We start from the raw sequence: 15578 nt of genomic DNA, 5'->3' as shown, positions 1-15578 counted from the left end.
TCAGCGTGCGTCATTTCACGACAGAACGGTAAGTATTACGGGTGCGCTTTCTTTTGTTTTGGGAAATTAGTTTTTTATCTTGTGTGTGCGTGCGTGTGTGGGGCATCTGGCTACCTTAGAGACATATCGATCTTGTCCAGTTTGGGCAGAAGGTACCGGTCCCTAGGTCATCATTTTCTTCTCGCCGAGTGTCCGCGGATGAGGTAGAGTGTGTGTGTGTGCATGTGTGCATGTGCGGCTGTAGAAAAGAAGCCACAGGTTGGTGTGAAGCGAGACACGCGTGCTCTGGCGCTTGAACAGTCGAAACAATCGGAAGCAGGGCCGTGTCCCGCATCCGCATCATGTCGGAGATCTTCCTGATCAAGAACCGGCTCCACCAGCAGCAACTTCGGTTGGTAGAGAAAGCGCAGAAGAACAGCCATGATGGTGATTCGGTTGGTGGTGCCAACATCGTGGATGGAACGGTTGGTGCGAGTGAGAACAGTGAGGTTGGAACGAGTGAGCGCGAACATGACAATGCGGCCTGTATGTACACGCATTCTGAGTTAATTTTTTTCTCCAATTTGGCCTCCACTTTCTTCCTTTTTGTGGGATGATAACCATGTTAGATTGCCGCGAAGTTGCATTTTCCAGGCGCGCATCGTAGTGCACATTGCGTGTGTGTGTGTGTGTGTGTGTGGGTGTGTGTTGTGTGTGCCTATTGTTGAGTCATGGTGTGCGTGAAATGCTCATCACTGGCGACTAGATGATCCTTTGATTTATTCGAAGGGACACTTCTCGATGTCGGGTTTATAAAATTCTAGCTATTTTGGCTGACGTCTGATGAATCTTTCGTATGTTTTGACAGCGCGTTGAAGGTGGCAGCATTGATATCTCTTTGAGGAAAATTTCGGGAATTACCTTAGCCTTAGAATTACCTTCGGGCCTGCATCATCTGTCAAAGCTGGTTTTAGATGACAATTGTTTATTTGTGAATGTTTAAAAAGAGGAGAGTTTTTTTTAATTTTGAGAAATATTGTTTTGAGTCCTTCAAAGAAATAGTTGATTTTGTGGGTTTAGCAATTATTCAAATTGACATCTTGTGGTGCTCTTAATCACAGTGCTGAGCGTTGAAATGCAATTATTCAGATTCTTTTCTGGACATTGATGCGCTCCAAAGCGTTAAAAATATCTCTGGAATTTTGCTAATTGATGAGCTAAGGCTTTGAATGATTGGAGTCCTTAGGAACCGAAGGATATGGTTACCCAAATGGCATTTCGATTCGTGACCGTTTTAGGGGAGTTTGAATGTCCCATCGGAATGTGCCGTTGGTGGAGTAACTGATGGTGTAATGTAGGAAAAGAACAACGCTCAAATTCACTCTTGCTAATATTCCGAATCTAGCGCGGCAACGGTGCTGCAGGTTGAGATGTCTTATTTGCTTTACCGTCGAGCTTCTTTATCGTTAAGAAATTCCCTTTCACCGTTGAAGGAGCTGCCTGGAGTATGCTTAAAGATTTCTCTAAATTGAAAGAAACTAACTTTTTCAATGTGCTCGCAAAGATCACTTTCGTACTCTGTGAGATAGCTGTTCTGAGAACCCTGCTCAGTTACTGTGCAAAACTTCCTCGACGAAAAAGTTTTATTGTTTTTATTAATTTATCAAAAAAAATGAAAAAACAATATTTTTGCACCTGCTTGTTATAAATGAGCAGGTCACATGTTAGCTCGATAGCTATGATGGATGAACTACTGTAGTAAAAAAACGCAATCAATAGTAACAATCCCATCAAACAATCACACATACAGGGAAAACATGAATTAGAATGAGAACTACAGCTTGAGCTTTAAATTAGATTTTATTCTTCAACGATTTTACATCGCTTTATAAATCCCTTTTTAATCAGTCGTTCAGACCAATACTCAGAGAGTACCCACGTGGCATTCAACTCACACTAACGTAAACTGTCCATCCTTTGCGTTTTTATTTCCAGAGTATGATATTTTCAGTGACGAAACCCGCCTTAGCCCACCCTGTCGGAAGCGAGACGCATCACCCTCACTTTTGGCATTTGAAAACCGTGGTGAAGCAACCATTATCCTGCGAACAGCGAAAGGATAATTCGACGGCGAAGATCGACAAACGACGCCTGTCGGTGATTGTTGCAAGTCCCTGTCGGCGGGTTACTGACGGTCTTTCCCTGTATGTTGGGGCCCGCGGATACGTTCTCACCAATGCCGAACGGAAGGTGTATCCATCTACATGCTCTTCGCTACCTGTGGCACCAGAGGTAGCTTACAGAAGGAGCACGCAGGACGAAGAACGGTCGATGGCCGAGCCGGCACGTGGCTCGGTAGTTGTGTGTGAGGTGCATGTTGAGGAAGGGGTGAATGAGAAAGGTGACGAAGAGAAAGAACAATAACAAGCGGAACAGGAGAAGAAACAGGACTGGGAGACAGATCCGGATCGGGCACAGTTTAAGGTCCTTCTTAATTAGTAGAACCCGCTAGGTCCGGTGAGTGAAGCGGTCATCCGTGAGGCGATGCGACTCTTCTCACCAAGCCTAACACCGTATCTCTCGTATTACCGTATCAGGATCGTATTTCTTCGCCAGCAAACACCGATGGAACGTAAACCTGCACGACTAGTTGTAGTGCTGGGTGTAGAGCCTGAACAAGAACAACCGATTGACTATCACATCCTGAAACGTCGAAAGGTGAGAATCAGGAACCTAACCAGCAAGTAGAACGCACGAAATGCATGCGATGAGAGGTCAGACACTACCAACAGCAAGTCAGGTGGTACAGGTGGTGATGGAGGCGTTGGTGGAAGTTCACTGGGTGTGGGAGGCACCAGAGATGGTATGGAAGGAAGAGACGGATGCTCCAACTACGTACTCAACATCCCACCTCAACCGGGCTCAACCAGTGGTAGCTTAGAGAAGCATCATATGGTAAGTAGGTGTTTTGTGATCATATTTTTTATTTCGGCGTCGTCAATAGGTCGCTTAAAAGTGAAGGAGTTTAATTTACGTTTTTTTCTCTTTTTTATTTATTTTACAACAAATTGTTAGATATTCTCATCTTTTGTTATCGATTTAATACGTGAAGAAAATTTTCAAATTGTTAACGTATAACGATGTTCTGCATACGTGATTTAAACCGACATAGATGTCGCCACTCAAAACTTCCAACACGACGTAGCCACGTTGCGTCGCGGTGCCCTACTATTCATAAGTAGAATACTACGACAAAAAAAGTTTTTACGCTGCATCAAACGAGTGGAGGCTTTTACGATTGCACGGAACGTCACACGTCCGGTTGGATGCGTCCGGCCACAGCAAATTCAAGCACACAACTGCACTAGACCTGGTCCAGGAACTCGACATTTTCTCATCAATCACTCCACCGCTATCGACAGTACAGAGAAAATTGCTAGGCCGTAATTTTTCAACTATGAGTAAGTTCGAAAATGAAGGTATGGGGGTATGAGGGTAGTATGTAGATAAATACGAGGGTGCATTTTTAGTTAAAATTAAACTGAATAATTCTATCTTCTTTATATGGCTCAACAACCGGTTAAGACCTGCCTAAGAAAAAAAAAAGTTACGGCTTTTTACGCTAACGCTTCAGCCATCGAATTACCAACAATTTACGCTTTTCTATTATCTTTCTTACTTTTGTATTTTAAAGGACGTTAAACTCTATGAAACCTTAAGTACGCAAATTACAATTTAAGTTTAGACCTCCGTCCTCGTCGACGGTCCCGTCAGAAGGTTACTCGTGAGTGGCACATTAGACCACGCTCCCAACATTTTGCATTTTGAAAAACCGAGTAAAGTCCAATTATGCAGTATTTTTGTTGTAGTGCTGCCAGGACCGCTTTATCTGCTTGATGATTAAACATTTCACGATATCATTTCACTACAAGGTGAGTGATATGATGATACCTCGGCAGAATTATTGGCTTTCTCGTCAATTCTATTATTTATTATTGAGGCCAATCATTCTTTGATGATTTTAGAAATTCTGGGTCCGTTGACCATATCAAAGGTTTGATATTACAATTCTTTGATACGCAATTTTAAATCATCATGAAATTTTTTTATTTTTTCCCTTTTATCTGGTAGGGAAGTATTTAACAATTATAGAATTAGAAATGCTTATATTTAGTAACAAAAAAAGTAACATATCGCTCAACTAAGCATCTTTAGGTTCTTCCCTTAAGCACCGTGGAATATAACTGAATATATGTAAAAAATAACTCTCGCAGTCAAAAGATGTTATAAGGGACTTCCTATTTTCAATTGCGTTCATAACCTTGTCCTCTGTCACTTACTGAACAGAAAGAATAGTTAATGACTGAAATCTTTTTGGTTACTGTATATCGCCAAACATTAACTTAAAATTCTGGAAAATAGTATCTGTTTACTTCTGCAACGATATACCAGAATATTCATCAACCCATTCTCGGATTTTTTCCCGTATGTGTGGTGTTGTAATTTTCTGCATGATTTTTCCTCGCATGTCTGCTTCCATTTAATGGTGTTATGATACTTTCGCAACACATTATACACTGTAGCCCTGTTGATATTTAGTGTCCCAGCAATTGTAGCAACGCTGTTGCCTTTGCCAGCACACTACGTTCTCGATCTTCGTTGGCAATCGTTTTGCGTTTTCGTGGCTTTCGCGACAGTATTTCTTCATTATATCTACCATCTACCTGCATCTATGCATCTACCTCGATATTGTGGGTGATCATTAATTGTCTAAAGTACATGACCGACCAAAAACGAACCTGGGCAATAAAAATGTATATTGACATTGAGGAAAGACAATGTGTTGTAGCATTTGAACAATATTTAGCTGTGTTTGAACAATGTTCAGATAGACATCTACGTTTTACTTGGGCGTCAAATGTTTACTTACGGTTGAACATTGCACATACGAAGTTGACAAATGTTTAATTGGACTCGAAAACGGTGTATGTTGTATCTCAATTTTACAACGCAAAGTTTTGTGTCGATGCAAAGTTTTTGTGACAATAGATTTCGCAGCAATATAATTGGATAGCCTTCTTTAAGCATCAAGCGATGAGGAGGTAAATCTTCTAATGAAATTAGAAATACTGTAAGAAAATGTATGGCTTCAGACATATTAATTATGGTATAAATAGATATGTACTCTGTTACTGGCCCTAGTAATTAGTTGAGTAGTCAATGTTGATTCCATGAACGTCGTCATTTCTAGAAGCGAGAATGGCTTTCTCCTTCAACCAAAGCCTTTCTCGAAAATTTGTTGATACATCGCGGTTTATGGCATTTTTTTAATGCTTCTAGAGCTTCTAGAGCTTTCACTGTTGATAGCTGGCAAATTTTGAAGGAAATCTCCCCAAAGCAGAACCAATGCACCAACCATTAATTTATCATTTCCCCTAGGATTCTTGAGCGTGGTATTTATCGCTCGGAGAAAATTCTTATGTGCCATTGTACATTCATCCTATACAATTTATTTCCAACCAGACGCTATGCCAGACGATGGCAAGAGCAACATGTCCTTTTGCTCGCATTTCGGCTAAGATCAAATCGGTCAGGAAATTTTTTTCTGTTCCACCTGAAGCATAAAAAAAAATATTCACTTACTGTTGGGGGACATTACAATCTTAAAAGCATGTTTTTGGTCTTTGTTCAATAAGGGACTCTTGATTGCGATTATTGAATTCAGTTCGTCAACACTGTAGCTGATTTCACGAACATATTCGGAATGAAGAATGTTTTGGTGATCTCGAACTGGAGTAGGAAGTTTTATCTAAACCAGCCTTATACCAAACATAGCGACACATTTATTTTCAAGACGGATTAAAGCCCTGTTGAAAATTTTCCTATTAAACGATTCTTACAACGCAGAATTATCTACATTTTGTGTATTTGTGACGAATATCCTCAATTAAGGTTTCCTTATATATTTCCTATAAATAAGTGGGATCAGATGGGCAGCATGTGGTCAAAATGATGGCAAAAAGAGTCCTTATTTCGTCTGACCGTGAGGCAAACTCAGCTTATTGTAACGCTGTTTCTTGTCCCAGTGGTCATCCCCGTCAAGCAAGGTTGTGTCATACCGTTCGATAGGTTTCACATACTTTGCCATCAACCGTTCTCAACTATGCAAACGATTGAGGACCAGTGACTACATGGAGCAGCATGCGTGGATAGCAGAATTCGGCATTGTTGGGGTGGGCTGTATAAACTCGTCCTAACGCGTCACTCGCTAATTGTCCCGTAACGGGATCAATTCCTTCTTTGATACATTCCATGCCTGTGTCAAATTCCTGTATCAAATAGATGTAAGGAAATTCCATGCATTTTCTGCCTTAGGTGCACATACCGTTTCATAGCTGATGTTCTGTTACACGGTAGCTGTGTATTCCCGAATTTCCATAGCAATCCGGTCTCGTATCGGGTGCCAAGAAACTTTGCCTCCCTGGTCAGAAGGGCCAAAGCTCTCTCTTCGTCCTTGGATCTAAGAGGTTTCACTGGTTTTATTATTCCCAGCGTCTCAAGGGAGAAAAAGTTCTTCACCGCGGCGTTTAGGGTCTCCTCACCGTATCCCGTGCAGCTACAGATGTGATAGTTGTAATGTTCTTTGCTGGAAGTAGCATCCGCCGTCGGCTGTGGTTCACAAACTACCCATACTAAACGAGTCTTAGATGCGAGTGGTTCATCGTCTGCTCTTTCCGCATTTCTCAACGCTTTTCCCAGATGGCAATTGTCTACATCAATTAATATTTGTGGGACGACATTGCTGTAAAACGTTAGAGGCAGTCTTCGCCTTTTAGGCGCGAATCTTTCGAAAAGTTGGGAAACCATTATTGTTTGTGCGGGCAGTGCCAAACTTTTTATAGCGTGCACCTTCGTCATTTCAGTGCCAAATTTTTTATAGTGTGCACCTTCGTCATGACACCAGAATCGATGTCGGACGGACCGGCACCCAAGCGGGCTAGACTCGATTTTAGTGGATACCTTGATTTTATATTTTATTTTTACCTTGGTATTGAAATATTTTGTCTAAGAAATTAAGCCTTATCTGTTGTTCCTTTAACTGTTTGAAAATATAGATTGTCTTTTCGTTAGACAATATAATATTATTTAGTATGTTGCGGGATTCGATTGACCTCATCTTTAAGAATACTTCTTTTATCGTCTTGCACGTTGGATGATGTACAGTCAGGAGAAGCGGTATCATTTTTCAATATTATCTTTGCTGCGACCATATTTCATGGTATGCAGTGCTGGATACCGAAGTTTACAACTGGTCCGATGTCATCTCTATCTTTTTGATGATCATTTGAATCAATGGCAGCAATCGGTATGACTTCGTGTTCGACATTGGTTCGTTTGTCTTTTTGAACACATTTGTCTTCTTCGACATCCGCTCCGGCATTGTCATAATCATGCTCATGATACTTACCTAAATCGTTATGAAATACGCTAGTATCGAAATCAGGATAGGATTCCTTTGCTGCAGTCGCATTTGATTGTTTACAGTCAGAATTATTGAGATATTCAAGATGTTCAATATCATTTGCGTGATCTTGATAATCATGTGACTCAATTGCAACAATCGGCACGACTTCATTTTCATCAATGCATTGTTTGTTTTCTTCGCCATCCACTGATACACAGTCAGGCTAACCGAGATCTAGTGAATCATTGTCATTATCTTGATCATGATTATCACCTGATTTAGTATTAGGCACACGAGCATCGAGATCACGATAGGATTTCTTTGCTGCAGTCAGAGCGACCATCATCGCCTTCGGTTACGTACCACAGCGACGAAGAGAGTCTCAACTGTTACGACGAAAACCCGGACGATAGCAACGTCACGGAGATACTATCCGAGGTTAGCTCAAGCGACTCACAGGATAGTGTGTCAATATGGCGCGCTCGAGGGCACCACTACCGGGTTTTAGCTCGTTCGTGTGAGCGATGACGTGGTTCTAGAGCGATTCCCAGAACGTATCGGCAACTTTCGGATAAGTGTGTTCCGAAAAAACAAAAATTGCTTTACTTGGATAGGGAAATGAGGACTCCGTTGTGTCTTTTGCGAGCAAATAGCTGAATAATTTAGATGGGCGTTAAATTGGCGCTTTTCTTATTAGCGCAAAGCGGTTAGCGGTAGCATTAGTAGTACCAGTTTTCTAGAATAAGCTTGTACGTATCTGAGCAATCAAGCTGTACTCTAGGTTTAGTTGAACTTTTTTGATCAATTTAAGTTTTCTAATGTCCAATTCCTCTAGTACGTTGGTGATTGGAAATTCAATATTTTGAATTTGTTTTTCATGTATTGGGACTAGATAACCATCTTTAAGTGACCTTTGTGGTTTGTTTATAATTATCTATTTCAATTATTGTGGATTCTTGTATGAACCTTCTTTCTCCATATGAGACCGTTAATTCGATATTTTTGCTGGTATCTACCAGAATGATTCCTTTCATCACCTCTTTAATTCGAATGGCACTTTGACGACGAGTAAGATGACATCGGGTGTTCCATGAGTTAGCATGTTTTGAATGCTTTGATCTTTGATAGGAGTTGTGTCTTCGCATATGTTGCAAATGGGTTGTTGCGAATGCAACCTCTTTTTCATATAAAATTAAGGAGTCCTTGTAATTTTTTGCGAATTATAAAATTACTACCTTTATTCCGATAGTATTATAGTCGTGCGTTCTCAAGTAGCGTGGTCAACCGACTGATCTCTGTCAGCTTTACGGAAGCATCTTGTTTCGATTCCATCAGCTGACCGTTTACATCCTTCGTTTCGGTGTTTGCCGCTTCGAGGGACGAATCAAGCATGCTGATCCGATCCAGGGAACGTGACACTTTCCCAGTTATCTCGTCGATGATTCCTTCCAGCTCGTTCACCTCAGCGTTTGTTTCCTCCTGTTTAAGCATCAAGCCTTCCTTCCCGGTCGTCCTGGGCACTTTTCAACAGATCGACTAGTTTCTTGGTTTAGTTCCGATCGTTTGTCGCTCCAATGTTTGGCTCTGGTTTAATTGCTTAAAACTGTGATTTAGTGATTGGGCTGATTGTGGTATTCGCTTATGTACGGGAGTATTTTGAGTTTTTCCGCGTTTTCTTATGTGTATTTTCGCAATCGACGCATCAAGCCTCTCCAGGCCGAGCTGTTTGCTTCGGGCTAAAAACTCACGAGTCGTCAGCGCGTAAGAGGGAGACGGAGCATCGATAAAGGCTTGCGAAGCATCGTTCGCTTAAATGTCGATGACCCTGAAGGTCGAGTTTGACATCGAGCCTACCCACTGGTCCAAATGACATTTGTAACGCTCTCGCGCACCCAGAGAGTGAACCGGTTGAAAAGCTCACGTCTGTGAATTTAGTATAAAATTCACGTCTGGGAAGGATTTTAGTATAAAAGGCAGAACAAGGGTCCTGCGAGGCTCTTGTTTTCGCAATCATAACAAAGACCTCTTTAAAGTTTATATTTTCTTTCTTCGTATACTGTTTTGGAAGATAAAGAACTAAAAAACGTCTTTTTTATTAGCATACTATTGCATTCGCAACACGACCCTTTAACCATGTACCCAATTTATTAGTGGGATCAGTTATGACGACAATATCGGCAACCTTAATGGGTTCCGTTTGTCGGTTCCATTTCGGGCGGTCGGTTCCCAAAACACCTTAACGTAGTATAAATCCCGACGCCCATGTTTTTGTTCCAGCATTTGCGGTTGAAATTCGATTGATACAGAATAATTACCCGTTCTCCCTATGAGAATATGGAACGATGTTAATGCTTCATCATCTTCGTGATTAAGTGGTACATGCGTTAGAGGTCGTAAATTTCATACGAATTCCGCATGTATCAATGCTCTTCTTAACGTTTCTAGTGTAGGAGGACGATGCCGCCAGCAGTATATCATTTCCTTTAGAGTGGATTTTATTATACGAATCAGCCTTTCCCATGATGCACCAAAGTGTGGGGCAACTGGCGGGTTAAAGTGCCATGCAATATTTAGATTCATTGCTTCTCCTTTTGGCATTACGGAGTTGATTTGTTTTACCAACCGTAGTAATTCATTGTTCGCTCCCACAAAATTTGTTCCGTTGTCGCTATACACCTGTGACACGGCTCCTCTTCTTCCTTGAAAGTTCGTGAAACAAAGCAAGAAAGAGTCTGTATCCAATTTTTCAGCCAATTCTACATGGCTTGCGCGTGTCGTCATACACGTAAATATGACACCCCAACGTTTTTCGACAGATCGTTAAACCGCTACGTCAAATGGTCCAAAATAATCAATACCCGGAAGCGTGAACGGGTAAACATATGCGTCCGTTCGGCAAGTAGGTAACGGGGTCATTATTGGCGGTACTGCAATCCATATGCAATGATAATGCTTCGCTTTATCGTTTTTGCAATATTGGCATCTAGCCTTAACATAACGGAAAGTTGTATTTAATCCAGTTATGAAATATTTTTGTTGCAAGATCGCTAGAACTATTTTGTCGGATTGGTGGTTGTATATTTCTTGATACCATAGTATGATCAGGTGCGTAATATGATGGTGTTTTGGTACTTTGGTACCCTAGCTAGTTAGGCAAATTTTCTGCGAATTCCAATCTACTTCGGAAGCGCATTACCCCGTTTTTATCTAACATTGGTTGGTTGTCAGCTTCTTGTTTTGTTCTAGGTCGCTGATCTCAGCAGGGTAGACTTTCCTTTGAGCCTTTCGATATAGGATATTTTCGGCTTTCATACGATCTTCAACCGTATAGTGTTTGCTGAATTTCTTGCGTTTTAGTCCGTATCCGGCGATTTTCATTATTATACATACGCGGATTATCAATTTCCACCAATTGGATAAATTTGATTGTTGTATGAAATTCTCGTCTCTTTGATGCAAATTTACGAAATGTTCTTCTTCGTTTGTTTCCGCGATAATCGTTTGAGGCCAATATTTCTCAGGCGCCTTAAAGAATTCAATGCCAGTTAGCCATATTGATGATCTTGTAACCTTTTTGGTGGCCTCATCTGCTGGATTTTGACCCGTTGGCACCCATCTCCATTGATCCATGGTTGTCGTTTCTAGGACTTCTCATATGCAATAAGCAACAAATTGCTTGTACTTACGGTGTGCAGAGTTAATCCAAGCTAGCATCGTTTTATAGTCACTCCAAAAAATTGGCCTTGATACCATCATTCTTGTTTCCCGTTTCCATGTTTGGAACGAGTTTGGGATATTAGTGAATGTATCGATACGCGGGTTACTTATTTCTTGCAATGAGATTTCGATCTCGATATTTGTTCTTTTACATCGTGGCATACATCGTACCATGGTAACAAGTATTATAGATAATAGTATCATTCCTCCAACGGATCCAAATGAATTTATCTTAAATGTCAAGGATTCATTTTGCATACTAATAAAATTTAGTTTCTTTCGATGTTCTAAGGTGAGGTTGTGTAAATATGTAGTTGGCGGTATATCGACGGTTAATTAGGAATTCTCTGGCGAAGAGAGAGAAAAAAAAAAACAAAAAAGCTAGTCTTTATTTCGCTCTAATTCTTGCTCTTGCTTACTTCTTTTGCTAACTACCTTTTCTTCAATTTCTTCTCTCTTTTTATATACAAACGGATGAGCATTGGATGCTATGATGAGGAAGGCATGTTATAACAAGCATGGCAATCTATGACCATCATGGCATGCTATAACATTCCCTCCCTCAGTGTGCATGTCTCACTCATTTTTTTCTGACTATTTGCTCATTCCGTCTGTCACCTTCAACAGCTCCGATGTCGCTTATCCGCGTTTCAGCACTTTGTGGAGTGGTTCGGTAATTTTTTCTCAAGTACGTCTAATATTGCAATCTTTGTTGCTGGACGAGTGTAAATGCCATTCGCGGTTTGCACGCTGGCCTGTCGAACCTGGCCGTCTTTCGCTTGGATGACGTCTACTACTTTGCCTTTTGGCCAACAGTTCCTAGCCATGGTATTATCCGCTTTAATCACAATATCGTCTACTTTAATCAGAGGTCTCGGCTTTTGTTGAGCCAATCGCCATGAAATTTTCACGCATATGGGACCATCTTGACGTGCTGTGGGCGGTTTACTCCCGTCCGAACTGCCCAGTAAAAGATGGTTTGAGGTTATCGGGCTGTCGGTCGAGAGTTGATGATGAATTCGATTTCCGCTAGCGTCGACATTAGAACTTCACCCGTTAGACGTCTAGATAGCTCAAATTTTTCGATAACGGTCTTTATAGACTGAACTAGACGTTCCCAACAGCCTCCAAAATGTGGTGTGCCCGGTGGGTTGAAACTCCATTTCATTGCTGGTCCCGTGAACTCCTTTATTATCTCCTGTTCGTCTACTTCTTTCAAAGCCTCAAACAGTTCGCGTGAAGAAACAACGAAATTTGTGCCCCGATCGCTGATCAATTTGAGTGGGGTGCCGCGTCTCGCGATAAATCGGCGAATGGCCATGATACAGGAGGCTGTGTTTAAAGATTGAGCCACCTCAATGTGTACGGCACGAGACGTCAGACATGTGAATATGACACCCCACCGCGTTTCCACTTGTCGTCCAAAAACCACTAAAAGCGGACCAAAGTAATCGATTCCCGTGATTGAGAAGGGTCTTTGCCCAACGGGTACTCTTTGATATGGAACGTTACCCATCAAGGGGGGCCTCGGGTTTGCCCCGACGTTCTTGCACATCTGGCAGGTTGCTCGAACATGGTTGTACTCAGTGCGTAACCGAGGGATTTAGTACCGTGATCGAAGTTCATTTATGACCGTTTGGTGTTGGCAATGCTTGAATTTCTGGTGCATATCGAGGATTATTAGTTGTGTGCCGTGATGCTTTCGCGGGAGAATGATAGGCTGTCGCGTTGCCTCGGGAATTCCGGGCCAGTCAGCAATGAGCCCTCGCTTTCTCATTATTCTTGGTTCGTCGATCATTGGTGTTAGTTTAAAGAAGCTGCTGGTCTTATCCACGCCTTTTTCCCACGCGCATAGCATACTTCCCGCATTCCTTAAATCTTGCACCTCGCGAGGGTATGCCTCCAGCTGAATTTGAGTAAACAGGATACGTTCAGCTTCAGCCAGTTCTGCTTGTGTCATTGGCCCGCGGACAGTCTTCTCTTTTTTCAAACAGCGCCTAGCATTGGCTGTGAATCTGATAACGAATCCAACTGTCCTTACCAATTTTTTCCACTTCGAGAAACGATGGAACGCAATCAGCGGTTCTTCCACTTGATGATGCAACACGTTGGGGCGCAATTTCTCAGATGTATCCTTCGGATATGTCACGGAGTTGGGCCATTCGTTCTCGGTGGTCCATAGGAAGCTCGGGCCAGAGAACCATCTGCTGGTGCAGGTGAGCGCTGGCGTGGTTGTCCACTTAGTCCCATCATCGGCCACGTTCAGCTTTGTGGGTACCCATCTCCATTGCTCGACATGTGCTATTTCCAAAAGCTTTCCTACTCAGAAAGCTACAAACTGATTGTATCGGCGATGATCCGAGCGCAACCAGCTTATCACGTTCCGAGAGTCGGTCCAGAATATTGTTCGTGACACGTTGATGCGAAGAGCGCTAATGATAGACGATGCCCAACGTGCTCCAATTACAGCGGCTTGGAGCTCCAACCTTGGGATTGAGAGGAATCGCAATGGGGCCACTCGAGTTTTAGAACCCACCAGAGCGCATTCAACGATGTCGTTTTCTTCGAACCTCAGATATGCAACGGCGGCCATGCCATTTTCGCTAGCGGCACAAAACACATGCAGTTCCGTTTTTGAAAGCGGGGACGTAATTTGTCGGTAACACCTCGGTACTTTGACGTTTTTTACTTTGGGAAGTATTGGTAGCCACCTGGCCCATTTTTCTAATAGTTGGCCTTCGAGTTGCTGGTCCCATCCGTAGCCGGCTCGCCAAATTTCTTGTAAGAGAATTTTCAAATACTTTAAGTACTGTCCAAGTAACCCTAATGGATCGTATATGCTCATCAACACACGTAGGATCTCTCGTTTCGAGATGAACGCTGTTGAACATGTCTCGTAGTATCTTTGAGCCAAGCGGAACATGAATATATCGCAGGAGGTGTCCCACCACGTTCCGAGGACCTTTTTCCACCGCCATTCTGTTTCCTTCGTTAACATTTCCTTCTTCGTTATTTAGCGATCGTAGTTGGCAGACGACGTTCTTTGCGTTAGAGAGCCAGTTCCGGATCTTGAATCCTCCACTGGCGTGGATGTGACGGACTTCATCGGCCAGCTTGAGAGCTCTTCAGTTTCCACGCTCATCAGCATATCATCCACGTAGTATTCTTGCTAGATGCATTGCACTGCTCGAGGATACTTATCGGTGAAACGATCCGCGTTGCAGTTCTTGATGAATTGTGCGCAACTCGGAGAGCACGACGCACCGAACGTCATCACGGTGAATACGTACACATCAGGGGGCCCGTTTGGATCCTTTCCTACCCAGAAAATCATCTGACTACGCTGATCTTCGACCTTTATCTCTACTTGATGAAACATTTCACGAATATCCCCTACGACAGCCACGCGATATTCGCGGAACTTAATCAGAACCGAAAGTAGGCTGGCAAGCAGGTCTGGCCCTGTGAAGAGGAAGGAGTTTAGACAGACTGCATTCACTTTGGCAGCTGCGTCGAATACTAGTCGTGTCTTTCCGGGTTTATTTGGGTTGATTACTGAGAAGATAGGCAGAAACCAATCTTTCGGATGCCTCTCTGATTGCTAGCTTTCGGTCAGGCGTCGGATGTGACCCTTTTCCTTGTAGTGCCTCATTTTTTCGTGCACAGCGGTGGCTATCGTTGAATTTCTTGCCATTTTCTGCCTTATGTGCACATACCGTTTCATAGCTGATGTTCTGTTACACGGTAGCTGTGTATTCCCGAATTTCCATAGCAATCCGGTCTCGTCTTCTTCTTTCTTGGCCCGCTCATAGTTGAGCACGTCGTGCTGACATGGCCAGGTTGCCAATCAGTTTCCAGGAAACTCGGTCCAGGACTGCTCTCCTCCACCCCCGGCTGCACCCAATCTCCGACAGGTCCTGCTACACTTGGTCCAGCCACCGAACTCGCTGCGCTCCTCTGCGCCTCGTGCCGAACGGGTCGCTGACGAACACCTTCTTGGTGGGGCATGAGTCCGGCATCCTCATGACATGCCCCAACCACCGAATTCTGCCGGCCTTCGCCACCGTCAGGATGTCCGGCTCGCCATACAGCTCAGCTAGTTCTTGGTTCATTCTCCTTCTCCACACGCCCTGCTCACAAATACCGCCAAAGATAGTCCGTAGCACCCGCCGCTCGAAAATGACGAGAGCGTTGGCGTCCTCCGTCCGTATCGTCCAAGACTCATGACCATAGAGGACTACCGGGCGTATCAGTGTGCGATATATTGTGCATTTCGTGTGTTGCTGGAGTCTTCTTTATCGCAGGAGTTTATGGAGCCCATAGTAGGCACGATTTCCCTGAACAATGCGTCTTCGAATTTCGCTGTTCACATTATTGTCCGAAGTGACGATCGTACCAAGGTAGCAGAACTCCTCTA

General features: G+C 43.0%; 1 protein-coding gene across 1 annotated transcript in view; it reads right to left on the bottom strand.

Annotated features, from left to right (window-relative positions):
• Positions 1 to 4099: 4099 nt before the first annotated feature.
• LOC128728989 (uncharacterized) overlaps positions 4100 to 15578 on the bottom strand; it is a 158646-nt gene continuing 147167 nt past the window's right edge. Inside the window, exon 4 of the mRNA XM_053822639.1 lies at positions 4100 to 4103. Within this exon, the coding sequence (XP_053678614.1) occupies positions 4100 to 4103 (4 nt within the window). The remainder of the gene's footprint in view (positions 4104 to 15578) is intronic.

Source organism: Anopheles nili, chromosome X (genome assembly GCF_943737925.1).
Source record: "Anopheles nili chromosome X, idAnoNiliSN_F5_01, whole genome shotgun sequence".
NCBI lineage: Eukaryota > Metazoa > Arthropoda > Insecta > Diptera > Culicidae > Anopheles > Anopheles nili.
This window is presented reverse-complemented; position numbering and strand designations above follow the sequence as displayed.